Genomic DNA, 15,655 nt, shown 5'->3' on the forward strand with positions numbered 1-15,655 from the left:
CTATCACTGACTATGAGGACGCTTAAAGCAAGTAGTCCATCACCGAGTGGACCTGTTATACCTATTGGTCACCTCCCTCGAGGGTATCTAGCTCACCCAGTTGCTCTATGAGACACTTTTTAATTATTCTTTTGTGAAGTTTTGCATTTTTTTTATAGTGGCGCCTAATGTCATAATATATGGCACACAACCCAAACCACTTTAGTTTGGCAAGCGGTCCCATGCTCCCTATATTTGGCTCTACTTGAGTGTTGCACTGAAATACTTAGGATGTTAGCCACGACACCAATGTTAATGTAAACCCCCATTTGGCAACCTGTCATATGGAAAGCAAGGAGCTAGTATATGTTACGCTTGAACAACTTTGTTGAGACTCATGTAGATTCCTAGTCCTGGGCATCTCAATCTTGTGTATCCAAGAACAGGCGAGCATTGTCCTCACCTCCACCATGAGGAAGTTTGCTTCAAAAGTTACGACTATTAATAATCTCCCTTTAAATTAGTTATGAGAGTTATTATGGAGTGTGTTTTTGTCATTATATGGAGATAAGGAAAGATGTGTAGAATACCTAAACCCTTTAAAAGCTATTATAGATTTAAAGTTTGGTGACGGAAAAAATAGATAGGTGTAAACTGTATTATTCAACTATGTTCAAAAACCAACTTAAACATGGATTGGCCATTCACAATTTGATTGGAATTTCCAAAAAACTAGTGATCTCTTACAGAAGAAGTTTTTTTTTTGTTCAATTGTAATTTTTAAGCCAACATTGAAGTGCATAAGCCTCCCAAAAATTAATGCAACTTTTGGTTTTTTAATTAAACTAACATGGGAAAAAAATCCATGCTAAGCACAATGGGCCACTTAAAAAGGTAGAGACCTCTACCTCACAAACAAACATCTTACCCACATGATCAACAACGCTTTTGATCCGAGAACCTATCAGCTAATGGAGTTCTAGCATAGTGAGTTAAAGGCTTGGCAGCTCATCCTACATGATAGGGTTGATCAGGGTCGTAGTATCTTCTCCATTCCCTACCACTAGCAAGGAGGTCACACACTTGATGTCGTAAGGTGGGGGAAAAGGGTTCTCTGGTGGGTGTTTGAACCTATAGAAAAATCCGGCTCTCAGAACAAAGAAAATCATGAAGTGCTTTCCAATACTAGGAGCCAAGCATGTGATGTATATGGCCTCCGCTATCATTTCGAGGAGCCACAAACATTCCATGGCATTTATAACCATCAATGATTTTGTCGTTGCATTCTCATTGATTTTATCTTTCTTTGGCATCTCATATAGTTTTGTCATGTCAGTGTTCAAATCTAATTTTCTTTCACTAGTTCATGTTCTTCTCCTCCATTCTACCAATTTAAGCATTTTTTCCCCACTTAGATGGAGATTTTCCATGTTCGTTTATTTAATTGCATCCTTAACTATTTTTCTTTCAATAGTTCCTATTCCTCTCCATTGTACCTAGTTAAGTTTTTCTTTTGCTTAGATAAAGACTTTTATGATCATAGCAATCTGCAAAATGTCCCCTATGCACGCAAAACAACTTGGCAAGTGGGAACTAGAAGCTTGCAAGAAATCAAATGTGTTGCAAGGACTCTTTGTCAAAACACAAATTTCACCTAAGTTTTCATCCTTCCTAGCTAACATCTTGTCCTTTAAAGACATGTTGTACTCCTTTGGATCGTTCATTGGAGGCAACGAGGAGGCAACATTCTTGTGCAAACAATAGATTGCTAAACATATCGTCATAACACTCTTGTGTCTGTTATTACTATAAAGCAAAGAACCAAAAATATCTAAGCAAGAATCATTCTCCAGATCTCTTAAGTTAGCATATCTTTCCAATGCATTCAACTGCTAGCAAAAGATGGGCAAACTCCCTAGCTTCATATACTATTGTATTTCCCTAGGATTATAAACAGTTTGGACAAGATGGAATGAACATTGCTTCTAAAAGCCCAGGGAGCGGTTCTCTCTGTGTAGGTAAGGATCATACAAAGTGGCAAGAACAAGGAGAAGCATGTGAGCTACACGGCCATGAAGCACATGTGTTGCTTGTCTTAACACACACGTGGGGAATGTATAGACAAATGCATTGCATCCATACCTACATACCTGGAGACGTGGGGGGGATTGGCAAGGTTGAGAGAGGGTGCATGAGTGAAGGTGAGAGCTGGCAAAAGGAGGGGGAAGCAGCCAAGGTAAAGACTACAAAGGATCGATTTGCCATCATGGTTGCACTCTGAACAGGGCTTTAGCCGCATCGCACCCTCTTTAGTCACATGCATCGGCTCTCCATTCTCCTCTACCCTCGCCACTCTCCTACCCTCTACACTCTCCTACCCTCTCCTACTCCTCTCCACTCTCCTACTCCTCTCCTTCTCCTACTCCTCTCCCACTTCTCTCCTACACCTCTCCTACTCCTCCTCTTCCTCTCCTATAGTCTACTTCATACTCTTCATCCTCCTACTCCTCTCCTCATTATCTTGCTCTCCCTCTTGATTCTTCCCATACTCTCCCTCATCCTTTAAATTCCCCTGCTCTCCCCCACTCCTCCTCATACTCTTCCTCCTCCCCTTTCTCCTCATCCTCACCGTCCTCCTCCTTGAGTCCTCCTCCTCCTACTCCTTGACTCCTCCTCCTCCTACTCCTCAAACTCTCCCTCCTCCCCTTGCTCCTCCTCCTCCTCCTTTCCCTATTACCTACTCCTCTCGACAATGCCGAAAGATGCGTATTGAAGCCATGTCACCCACCTCGATGGTTATGTGGGAGGTGGTGGCTCCAAGTGGAGATGCAACTATTATGGCGTAAGCAAAATGGGATCCGTCACGCAAGTAAAGACCATCTGGCAGATGTTCCCAACAAGGATATAGGACCTTGTAAGTGTTTGCCTCCTCTTGTGTAAGATGGCCTTCGAGAATGAAAGTGTAACCGCATGGCCGCAACCAATGAAGATGAAGAAGAGGCCGAGGCCATGGAGGAGCGATTGCATGATGCTAGCACATTGGGCTCAAGGAAAAGTAGAGGCATCATCAACATCAAGCGTGGTTTCAAGCACTATGAGGACACCCTTGCCACATGGATCAAGTAGTGTCGATGCTAGTGCAGGAAAAAGAGGCTCATTACACAGGGCTAGCATTCAAGCACGCATGCAAAAGCAAGCAGCCAAGGAGGCCACTAGCAAGCTTACAAAGCTCTTTATACAATGTGCAATACCCTTTCATGTGGCAAAGACTTTGTGATGTAAGAAGACCATGAGAGCTGTCAGTCTCATTGGCTATGAATGGGAAGGACCTACATTTAAAGCCTTGAGGACAAGAGAGCTAAGAAGACAGACATGTATTGAAGCACACATGTAGCCCTTGAAAGAGGTTTGGGTAAGTGTGGGTGCACACTCTTATGCGATGTATGGGCGAATATATGCAAGAGAAGTGTGAACGACATTTTGGTTACTTCTTGCAAGGGGATCATGTTCTTGAGAGCCATAGATGCATGTGTATCCATCTTGGAGATAGGTGCAAAGAATGAGATGCAAGTAGTGATAGATTATGACAACAATTGTGTGGCTATGGGTGAGATGCTTAAAGATGAGTTCCCAAAGATTGTGTGGACAACATGTGCCTCACATTGCCTTGATCTTTTGATTGAGGACCTAGAAAAGATAGCTTGGATTGGTGCCACTTTGTCCACTTTCCGAAGTATCATGAAGTTTGTCACAAAGAGACCCAAAATCCTAAACATCTATCGAGCCTACATTGACCTCAAGTTTTTGAAGCCTTCAACCACAAGCTTTACTTACATGTTCATAGTGGTGGACAGGCTCGTGCGAGTATACCAAGGCTTGCTATGCATGGTTGTCTTGAGAGTGAAATGATTGGAATGACAAAGGCTGTGCAAAGTTTGTCAAATTTGCATGCATGATCATGGATGAAGCTTGGTGATGTGAGACGGAGGCATTAGTGAAAGTTGTTAATGCTATCTACATGGTGCTTCGCATCACGAACATGGTGGGAAGCACGCTAGGACTCTTATATGAGTTTATGGACAAGATTAAAGACACCCTCAACATAAACCCTTCCATACCACCTGATAAGACTACACTTTATGATTTACTAAATTACTATTAAAGCTCATTGCTATAATTTTTAGTTTATGTATGAATTTTGTATGTTGTGTGATTTATGGTCCAAGACATCCTTGGAGAATGGAATTATAGGTGGAATTGGTTCCACTGCCCAATCCATGCGATGACACATCTATTGCACCCCCTAAGGCATGCTCTAGCTCAATATGAAAATGAGAAGTTGAAAGAGGAGATGCAACAATATCTTCAAAAGAGCGCGTGGTGATATGCAAATGCAACAAAAATTAGAGGATGATCTTCTGTTGTTCCTCATTTGATCGACCTACGACTAGGCTCTGAGAGACACAGTCACTTCCTTGTGGGAGAAATATGGCAACTATGGTGACTATGCTCTTACTTTGGTAAGAGAGAACTTCACTACTTGTTACTTACTTTTAAGAAATTTGAAGATGTATAAATAACAATTTATTGATACCTATCTTTGATTACTTGGATTACGATAGAAATGTCTTGCTATACAAGTTCTCTCCCAAGACTAAAATTCGGATCCTTGTGAGAAAAATTGAAGCACTTAAGCCCTCTTCCACACAAAGAAGAAGAATAGATTGAGCATGGCTCAATTGAAGCAGTCGGTATTCTGCTATTGCAACCTCTGTCTCCTTAAGTACGTCACTCGTTCCCTCGAACCTCGCCAAGTAGACGTGGAGAAGATGAAGGCCACATCGAATATCCCACAAGAGGAGCTGAACAGATTTGCTATGAGGAGATGTCAATACCAACATGCCATACACAATCACAACCATGTAGAGATGACACTAGCACTTCAACCGCACCAGATCATGCTACTGCTTCTTCAAGCAGTGACATCCATGAATAAGAAGCCAAAGAATAACAAGGCAATGGATGATGCAAATGACACAGATAAGACTAGTATTGCACCTTCAACTAGACAACTTTAGCCTACTACTACTAGATTAGGCCCTAGGACACTTCAAATGCGTCTCAGACTTCCTTAGTCTAGACTACGGTTTTTTTGTTTAAATGATCATTGATACGAGACTAAGTTTACTTTGGTAGTTGGCTTCCTTTTTGTTTACATGATTCATGATCATGTATGCTACTATGGGTGTGCCTTTATTTTTCTGACATTGATATGACATGTTACTTGGTTCATGAATCTGGAATCTGGATAATAGTAGACGCTGTGGATGCTTTTTACATATGCAGCTACAGATTGTAATCCATTTCAAATTGTTATAACTCGTTATTGATTCTTGAATCATCATTCATGAATGATAGATCAGAGAATCATAGATGTTAAAGCATCATGCATGCTGCATAAGTCATGACTTAATGGCAGAGGCCAAGTTCACACTTTAAGCACTATATTGATAATTGTATTATTTATAAAAGAAATTATTTTTACACATAGATTGTACTATATTGCTGTGTCCTGTTATGCCATTTTGGCTCCGGCCGAAAGCTCAGTTTCCAGCGTTTCTGCCGTTTCTGGCGTGCAACTGTGCTTGATACCATAATTGTTCTAGCAAATAGTGGTTATTCAGCTCTTTTCTGGTTAGAAAGTTGAGTCTACAATGGCAACATAGGGACAGATGTAATGACAGTGTAATTATTTACGTATTATGGAAGAAACCATATGGCCAATGCGAGGGCTAAAGACAGATCTGCAAAGATGACACCCATACCTTGGGTGATTCCAAACAGCACAGTTGTAAACTCTTACAGACGGAGCCGAAATGATGCTAAATATCATATTTTACATCCTAGGTGTTGACACTTGCTGCTTGCCAGAATATTTATTGCTGCATACAGCAAAAACAATTGCGAATTCAATTGGTTTGCTGTGATTTTACAGCTTAATCATGTCTACTTTGAATAAAGGTATACATTTATTGAACTACTCAAAAGCTAGTCTTTGAGAGTCCACCAAGGAAGAATACATTCCACCCTGACTAGCTAGCTCTGCATGATTGCCAAGTTCAGCAATTCTTCCATCTACACATACAGCTATCTGATCTGCTCTTTGCACAGTGCTCAGCCTGTGTGCAATCACCATTGTCGTGCGACCCTGCGTACAAAACAACAGTAAGGGTGAACCCAGGCCCCAACCTAATTTCATATTGCTTACACCATCCGGGTTACATTGAAAAATTATTTCGTATTTCCCATGCTGTGATTCAACAATACATTGCTAAGACTTCCACAACATTGTCTAGACTAGAAGCTGAAACACTACTTACACTAGAGCTTGAAGTAAACAGGAGCTTCAAGTTTCACCTTCTGGAAGAAAACAGAAATGGTACCTTCATAAGCCGGTCCAAGGCATCTTGTACTAGCCGCTCGCTTACAGTATCCAATGCACTTGTAGCCTGCACAAAATGAACTTTCTTCTCTCACAGGAAATACACTAATGATACAGAGTTGCAAAGCAGCAATTGTGATGTTTTGACAAGTCCAAAATCTTAACAAAAGCTGAGAATATTCTTGTAATACACTAGTGTATTTTTTAGCCACAAATTTGCTCAAAAAGCGTAACAGTACCTCATCAAGTATTAACAATGGAGCATCTTTCAGCAAGGCTCTTGCAATCGCTACCCTCTGCAGAAAGATGGTTCAAGTGGTTAGGAATCAGTCCAGCCAACACAACATCAACCAGACGGCAAATTCCATAACAAAAAGTCACTGTCGACAAGAAATCTACTTGGCGTTGGCCTCCACTGAGCAAGCTTCCTCGTTCGCCCACTAATGTATTATAACCCTGCGTAGACCTGACCTATTAGCATCCACATGCTTCTTCTCAATTTAGGACAGAACAGGAAAGTCTAGTGCAGCTCTATAAATAATTGTGAACACCTTTTCCTGGGGATATATATGTGGTGATTGTAAACTATCCATGTGCTTGATGGACAAAGAAAATTTCTTGAGCACAATTCTTTGGACAATGATAGAAGTTAAGTCACAACCAAAGGCAAGGAAATAATGAAGTCGTGAGCATTTGCAGCTTTAGCAGCAGTAATGATATCATCCTGCGCAACATCCTCGTCTGGCAAACCATAGGCAATGTTTTCAGCCACGGACATCGCAAACAACACAGGCTCCTGCAATGCATCCTCTTCTTGTCAGAGTGTCACATCTCAAACCTTGTTTGCACAACTTCTACTCTCATGCTTTGAAATCAAAATTAATGTTCAAAGTAGACCAAAGGGTCACACCTGCTTTGAATCTTAGTTCACACACCTGATTGACTATTGAAACAGCACGTGCCCACTCACTCTTATCGAATTTCCGCACGTCCTCTCCAGCAAGAGTAATTCGACCCCTTGTTGGCTGAGCCCAAGAAAAAACGTGCACATTAATACAGCAATTTGCAAAGATTGGAGTGCTTTATTGGTAGGTCTGATCAATAGACGTGAGCTTAAAGGGATGCATGGGAGAGCACACATTTCAGTTCTAATACCTGTAGTAGAAAAAAAATTCCCCCAATCCCAACCCAGCAAGCATTAGGAGTGCCTTGCTTCCAATTCCAGATTATAATAAAAGCAAGAGAGGGACAGAGAGAGAGAGAGAGAGAGAGAGAGAGAGTACTCACACCATGTGCAAGCCAACGCATAGAACTTGAAGGAACTTCGACTTGTAGAATAGAATGCAAGGAGTAGAAGGATAATGGCTAAGCAATGACTTGTGTCTTAGACTTCAGAACCGTCTAGTCACTTAAAATAATCTTTAACCATGAGGTCAGCACCAAATATCATGACAGTAAATAAAATGGCTCAAGTGACAAGGAATGCATGAAATGGGGAGTACATTTCAGATGAGAGTTACTCAGCACCTGGGCTAAAATGGGGAGCGCACCACATAGGGAGCTTATCACTCGAGAGAAACCTCCTCTGGCAAGAAACACTATCTCTGTGTGACCTTGAGCCCTTACTGCCACCAGGTGCAAGATTCCAATTGACTCTTGTTCAGACTTCTGCTGCAACAACTCATTTGGTCTTGTTTAGTTGGGGTGGGAGCACTGCTAGACACGCCAGACAGCTCAATAGAGACCAAGAGATGGCACGTCATGGTTTGTCTGCAAATGACTATCTTAAGCAAATGGTAAGCTTTATGTACAGCAGAGAGCAGCAGTGCCAGGGCAGCTCCTAGCACAAGTGTAAATAAGTATCAGTTTGCAAGAATAGCTGGAAAAAGACATGGTATTGGCTGTACTGGCTCTCATGGGAGCAACTGTCGGTAGAGAATTGATCATGACAAAGTACACTGCTTAAGGAAGCAGCAAGAAGGTTCCTTCTGGCAGCAGCAGGGGGAGCCTAGAATGTTTCAAGTGGCTGGCTATAGCAGCTGGTCTTGGACTTTGTGCCAAGAGAGCTGAGATCTGGAGCCATCTTCACTTCTTGCTAGTCTAGATTGATGTGCCCTCCTAAAAATATCTGAAGGCTCCATGGCCCACAATGTTGCTATTAAATGATTCATTTGAAGAAAAACAGTTATTGTCACGGCATGATAACAGTACTTATTTCCACTGAGAGCATCTCGCTGCTCAGTCACATATAGGTTTAAAATATATTTACATTATAATATAGATTTGAAATATATTTACACTAAAATAAATATATATCTTTTAACCAATAGCCTAACTAGCTAACCTAACTACTAACTAAACCTGCCGCTCTTAAGTGAACCTACTATTTTCTCTAGCCTAACTAACCTAGCTAAGTAGCTAACTAGCTAACCTATCTAAGAAAAATTTAAAAACATGTCATCTGAAGGAGAAACCAATATCAAATGTGTAGTTTGGACTCCACTCTCTTCCATTGCAAGGACTACCCATGATTAACGGGAATCCAACATGTCTTATCTCACTTGACAGTGCATTGATGTGCTAATAGCACACTCTCCACTACTTTGGCAAGGGTAGTGAAAATTGAACAAAACTAGCACTTGAAACACCAATAGTTTTATCCATGCTTATAATCCCCTTGAAGGAATTCTCAGTTGACTCTTGCGCTTATAGCCCCGTTCTGTAAAACAACTGATGATAAAAAAGCAAGAAAACTTAGCAAGAGCAAGACAGAAGCATTTAAAAAGCAAGGACCAAAGCTCTTATGCACAGACATGCCATACAATCACACCCCCTGCACAGATAATGTACTCTCCAGGCCTGACAAATGGATGTTTTCACGAGAGATCTGTTAACCATAACAATTAAGCAGCCACTAAATTCTTCCAAATCAAAATACCAAAATTTCTCCTATGCTAATAGCCAAAGGAAAAATTGCATGGAAATTGGATCTTGGTGAAGTAAGTTGAGCACAGTCAAGGACTCCTAACAAACCTCATAAAAGCGAGCAAGCAGTTGAACGATTGTGCTTTTCCCAGCTCCGCTTGAGCCAACGACTGCAGTTATTGTGCCTTTCTTAAGCAATAAATTGATTCCTTTCAGAACCTCTACATCAGGCCGCAATGGATACGCAAAGTGCACATCTACACAAATAAGAAGTAACTGTCACTCTGAATTGCAAAAATGCCTTTCAATCAACTCAAATCTAGCTTTAATAGCTAATACAGAACATTATATCCCATTATGAATACAAGTCAAGTTTATTCCAAAATAAGGTGACCAGGCAATTTCTCAGCTAATAAAGCTAGATTGATCAAAGCATTGAGAGGAACCCATTAGAGGAAAAAGAGGTCCAGAAAGCTTATCAAAATGGATGCCAGATGATACAACACAGTGAAACAATCCAACAGGATCCATGCATATTAAAAAGAGTAGTCTAAACTCAGCTATTTTTTCTGTAGGCAACCCACGAGACGTGCATAAAATTTACAAATAACATGTTACGCAAAAGATACTTTGCACAAGAAAAGAGGATCTATGCGACAGAGCTAACCTTCAAATCTCCATCCAGTTACAGATACCAAGCTGCACCCTTCCAAACGACTAAAATCAATGACTGAAAGAAGTGCAAACTGCAAGGTATACACCAAATGGGTATTGGCTCAGCAAGCTAAGAGCATGCATCAAGCAATGACTTAGTAAACCGCACATAGGAAACCACAGTCCCTCTTATACCTGCACTTTGCCTACATGTCATATTGACGATCATGTCCAAAAGAGACATGCCAAGGCCCTGAAAGGGTTAGCCAACAAGAAATTTGACGGGCCAGTCTTCTATCTTGCACATGCAGACAGCATTTTCTTCGTACATTTATCTTCCCCCTTTGTGTTTTTTTATGGTTCTACATGACACCAAGGCAAAAACGGTATTTAATACTCAATCTACCATGCAAAGCATAAGTGTACCCTCACTTTTGTCATGACATATATAGCCCACCACACTCTCGTGTCAAAAGATAAACACTTACACATGGAGAAATAGTTTAAGCTTACAACCGGCCATGTCACCCAACTCATAGCAGCTTCTAGGGGGGATGCAGCCCTCATCTTAGCCTATAAAACGAGGGAAATCCCTCAAATTTATTTGCAGCTCTCATCCTCTTTTCATAGAGCTTCTCTCAGGAGGGTGTGAGTTTTTGAGCTTGCATGTGGGCAGGACCCTAGAAAATTAGATGGGTAAGGCCATAGGTTGTTGGTGTGCAAGGTCCCCCCTAGGAATTAGTGCCTTGGGGGTGAGTATGTTGTTTGTTCTAAAGAGGGGGCCAAAAGCCTAAGGTTTCAAGTTGGGCAATTGGTTGGGTCCCAAAGTGCCCCACTAGAGGGGACGATGGGGGCAAATGAGAAGGGGAATGCCACATGGCATTTCCCACGTTTTGGATGGAATTGGCAAGGATCTATCATCTTTGTGGGAGCACCTAGGAAACTCACAAAAAAAAAAAGAACGAGTTCACATAACACAAGGAGTTCATGTCTCAGGAGGAGTTCAGATCGCACTAACTGTTTGGCTGGAATTACGGACCTTTGCTGCTGTACGGACGGCACAGTATGTCTGAGGGCTGAACTTTGTATATAGATTGCTGCGTACAAAAGTACGGATGGAACTGTGTATGGACAGCAGAGTTTGTACAACTATACACGATCCAAGGTTGTACGGGTGCCCATGCTGAGTATGGGATGTACGGATGTCCAGAGCTGCTGAACAGCATACGGATGTGGATGTGCGGGTAGGCTGACATGGGTTGTATGGGCTGTGGCAGCGTGGAGAAGAGATTCCTCTGCTGGGTGTGCTTTAGCTCGAAAATGAGCTTAGATTGAGGTTCTGGTGGTTACGAGTTCACAAGTGTTTCTCAAAGATGGCCCTTGGCTTGGGAGAGCCACTACGGGTAGGTAGATGCACGATTGTTGCTACACAGAGAGATGCAGTCTCTTGAGGTTGCAGGCTGGTTTTAAATGCTATCATTTATTCCTTTGGGCACACCTTTGGTCCCGTGGGCATTTGAGGTTGGCAGGGAGTTCTGTGATCCCATTTGGATTGCCAGTAACAGCTCCGGGCTTCATGCTAGTACTGGAACTGATTCGTATTTCTATTGAAATGTATGGTGTGAGCAAAGCCCAGAAGGGTTATTGCTTGGGACACTAATGCCTACTGAGAGTGGGTGTGCATTGAATGCAAGCGTGGTCAAATCTACTGTGTATCTTATCTACAAGGATCTCCAAATAATAAAGAAATACCGAAAGGGGTGCAAAGGTTTGGGGCCAGTTTGTGTCTTTCTTTTTGTGCAGGAGCATTCTAGCTCCCGATCCATTCCGTTGTTTACTTGCTGAATTGCTTAACTGAGAGTATTGATGGTTGATTGTCTATTACCACGCTCTTGTTGTCCTTGAGGCTGGTATCATGGTTCCGTTGCCACGACATCACCATCTTCTTTAAGGAGGTGAGCATGTGGTTGTATTTCGTGAAGTAGTGCCTACTATAATTGGATTTCAGCAAGGAAAACTCAGCAAATATGTCTTACACTGATGGAGATTGGGATATGGAAGGACAGTCCTCTTAGGATGAGCAAGATGAGCAATCTATGCATGAGGGAGCCTCTCAGGATGATCAGAATGTGAAGGTGCAGCAACATGTAAATCCTTTTGGTGTGAGTGCCTCTCGGTCTAAAGGGCCAAAAGAGGCTGAGGATGCAAAGGATGCCGATGCACAATTGTTGAGTGCAGTGGGAACATTCACGCAGCTCACTCAAGACCCACGGTTGCTCGAGTTTATGCATGCTCGTTTGAGGTCTAAGGAGAAAGACACAGAGAGAGAGAGAGAGAGAGAGAGAGAGAGAGAGAGAGAGAGAGAGAGAGAGAGGCATTCTCATGCAGGAGAGCCCAGTGGGGTTCAAAACAGACACTTGGTTTGATGCCATTGAATGGACAGCCCTCAATAATGCCAAATACACAATGTGCTCCATTGCAACAATCTTTTCATGGTCCTGGAATGGATATGCATGGCCAAGGGAATAATTTTCAGAATGCAAATCAGGAGCAGCAAGCTTTTCCCCAACCCTCTTTGCATCCATGGAATTCGATGGTGGTTGGCGTTCTAGGCTAAGATTGGTCGAGCTATAGATAACCATGGAATGCTTGGAAACTACCCAATGGGTCCTCAGCCTGGTATGCAAGGAATGCAAGGGAATATGTTTGGGGATATGCAGCCTGGAATGCGTAACATAATGTATGGGAATATTTGCATGTAGCCAGGAATGCAAGGTAATTTTGGAGCTCCCACATGTATGTTTGGAATACTTGCGGCTGGTTCGGTAAACCCTCCAATGGGTAGTGACAGTATAGGACAGGCTGGAGGTAATGCTATACATCCTCCATTTTTGCAGCCACCTGTTTATGACAATTTGACACCCAAAGGTAAGGCAAAGGATTACAATCAAGGTGGGGCAGCAATGAAGTTTGAGGCCTTCAATGGGGCTCAAGATAGGCTAAAGGCTTTGACTTTTGTGCAACAGTTTGATGCAGCCTTTTTCGGAGGAAACTTCCCTGAGTCCTCTAAGATTCGTAAGGCAGCCACCTTTTTGAAGGGAAATGGTTTACACTGGTGGACCAATTTGTTGCTACTAAACAAAGCACCGACTAGTTGGGTTCAGTTTAGACAAGTATTCTCAGCTACTTGGCTGACCACTACATTTGAGGTGGATGTTGACAGCATGGCATAAGTTGGATGCAGCCAATTGTCACAACTTAGAAGAGTATAATAAAAGTTTTGGGAAGCCCTATTGTAGGTTAGCTCTTATCGGCATGTGACTGCACAAAAACAAGGGTAGCCAACATGTTTCAGCTAATTGAAAATGCAACTACAGCTGATGCATTGTTGCTTGGTAAGACAAGCGATTACAAGAGCAATAAGTCTAACAGCTTTAAGAAAACAGGGAAGCCAGGGAATGCTTCCAAGGCTCCATTCAATAAGTGGGAGAAGCGTGACGGACCAAGCTCTAATTGGCTTTCACATGAGGAAAGGAAAGCTTTGATGGATGCCAATAAATGCTTCCACTGCAAGGAAGAGGGGTATGTGGCACGGGAATTCCCAAAACGTAAGCTCAAAGGGAAAATGGATGATAGGAATGAGCAAAAAGGAAAGAAGCCTAAGCCCTTTGCAAGATTGATGCCTGATGTTATCAACAAGCAGCCCAATGGGGATGCTATAGAGTTATGCACGGTATGGGGCAAACTTTATCTGCTAACTCAAGAGAGAACTCATACAGCCCAAAGATTTATCTCTCCAGAGTTAGTAGGCAAACTTGGTATCACCAAGGCAGTTTTCAGGACCAGCTTTGGGCTGTATGAGTTCTTGCTTATGCCATTTGGGCTTACGAATGCTCCTTCCACCTTTAACCAGATGATGGATAGAATCCTCCATGAGTGCAGATCTCTTGTGGGCAATTTCTTTTATGATATAATAGTGTTCTCAAAAGATGAGGTAGAGCATAAGAAGCATTTGGCAATAGTATTTGCAGAACTTAGGAAACATAGGCTGGTCATAAATGCAAAGAAGAGTGAGTTTTTATGCCTGAGATTCACTTTCTGGGACACATTCTCTGTTGAGAGAAGCAAACTTTGGATGGGGTGATTTGGATAGGGTCACTAGAGTCCACGCATCGTAGTAAATGGAGTTATCCAGCATGAATAATGGGGTGGCAAAACCTCAGTGGCACATATTTTGGAGATGCTTTGGGTCTCCTCTAGTTTCAGCAACATCTGCTAAACTATCCCATGATTCCAGCCCGTTAGTTCCTCCAGTGGCGACCCTTGTGACAACCTCTAATCGATTATATGGCTCGCTGCTGGTGAGACCCCTTTTATCAATGAGGAGATGCTAGAGGCTATCAAGGCCCTTCCAATGCAAAAATGCATGAGGGAAGATGGCATGTCCCTCTTGCTCTTTCAGATCTTTTGAGGTCGCATTCATACCCCATTGAGCTTGCCCTTTCAAAAGATTTTTAATTGGATTTTTTTAATCTGGAAAGGGGACAACAAGATAAATCTTAGCTCATGGCACAGCATGGCCTTGTATGTGGAAGTGTGGCACCACTAACTAGAACAAATTGTTTGGTTCCCTTGGTGCTTTGAGGAGTTGCTTACTCGTAGGATCTCGATTCAAATGGATTCCTACAAGTTAAATGGTGAGGTATTTGGCATGCCGTGTGGGTTTTGATATTTCAGCGGAGAAGTAGATTGCCTTGGTACTAGAGAGTGTGCAGCGTAAGCTCCTTAAATGGAGATCCGCCAAGCTGTCCTTGGTAGGGAGAGCCTGAGTGGTAAACCAGGCCCTTTTGGCCATGGCTTGGTACACAGCATGTTGATAGTGCTTTCACAGAGAATGTATGGGAAAACCTCAGCACTAGTGTGCAGTTTCCTGTGGTCAGGATTAGATGATACACAGAACAATTAGGCAGCATCATTCAACTAATGGTCATTGGTGATCCTGCCACAATCTGAGGCAGCCTTGCCATGATTCACTCCTCTCTGGTCCCACATAGAACAGCATTGGACCCAACCCTATGAGGTAGGCCATAGAACCCCAAATGATGTAGCAAGTGCCTAAATCCTCACTTTACCAAGGATGAGTCCCTCTAAGAGAGAGGAGGGAACGATACCGCTGTCCCAAATCTCCTGAAAGGCTAGTCCCTATAAAATCCGTGAATGGCACTTGCCTTTCGGCAAAGCAAGAAGTGTCATCCTAAGCTCCTGTGTCATGAAGGGGCCATCAAAAAGTGTCCTCATCTTTGCTGTGACCAGGCTATGCATGCACTCCCAAACTCTGCATTGACCTCTGCAAGTGGCTGCAGTGAAACGTTCAGCCAAGTAGAGAGAGGAGGCCATAGCAATCTGTCTGACTACCAAGGGATCTCTCTGTAGAACTCCGTGAGAGTCCTGTACCTATCTGATGCCCTCCCTACATGTCTCTACCCATGATGGAGAAGAAGTGCTTATTGCATCTTTCACCAATCTGAGTCCAAAAAAGCTTGGTACCAGTGCTATGATCTCTGATCAAGAAGCTGCTACATCCTAATGCGCTAGAGCTAGCCCCTCATGAATCCAAGGATCTGAAGGTTGTGCTTTTCCTTTTCTCTCTAAAGA

At 42.6% G+C, this 15,655-nt stretch overlaps 1 protein-coding gene across 2 annotated transcripts in view; it reads right to left on the reverse strand.

Moving 5' to 3' along the window:
* Positions 1–5,548: 5,548 nt before the first annotated feature.
* ABCB28 (non-intrinsic ABC protein 8) overlaps positions 5,549–15,655 on the reverse strand; it is a 115,100-nt gene continuing 104,993 nt past the window's right edge. For both annotated transcript variants that reach the window (XM_087374615.1, XM_087374614.1), the window contains 7 exons: positions 9,455–9,603; positions 7,357–7,446; positions 7,083–7,217; positions 6,821–6,877; positions 6,661–6,717; positions 6,423–6,488; positions 5,549–6,187 (listed from right to left, as the gene is read on the reverse strand). In XM_087374615.1, coding sequence (XP_087230741.1) covers positions 6,017–6,187; positions 6,423–6,488; positions 6,661–6,717; positions 6,821–6,877; positions 7,083–7,217; positions 7,357–7,446; positions 9,455–9,603 — 725 coding nt within the window. In that variant the 3' untranslated portion in view covers positions 5,549–6,016. The remainder of the gene's footprint in view (positions 6,188–6,422; positions 6,489–6,660; positions 6,718–6,820; positions 6,878–7,082; positions 7,218–7,356; positions 7,447–9,454; positions 9,604–15,655) is intronic.

The sequence above is a fragment of the Dipteris shenzhenensis genome, chromosome 5 (genome assembly GCF_047967505.1).
Source record: "Dipteris shenzhenensis isolate YYH24624 ecotype China chromosome 5, Dip_SZ_1.0, whole genome shotgun sequence".
NCBI lineage: Eukaryota > Viridiplantae > Streptophyta > Polypodiopsida > Gleicheniales > Dipteridaceae > Dipteris > Dipteris shenzhenensis.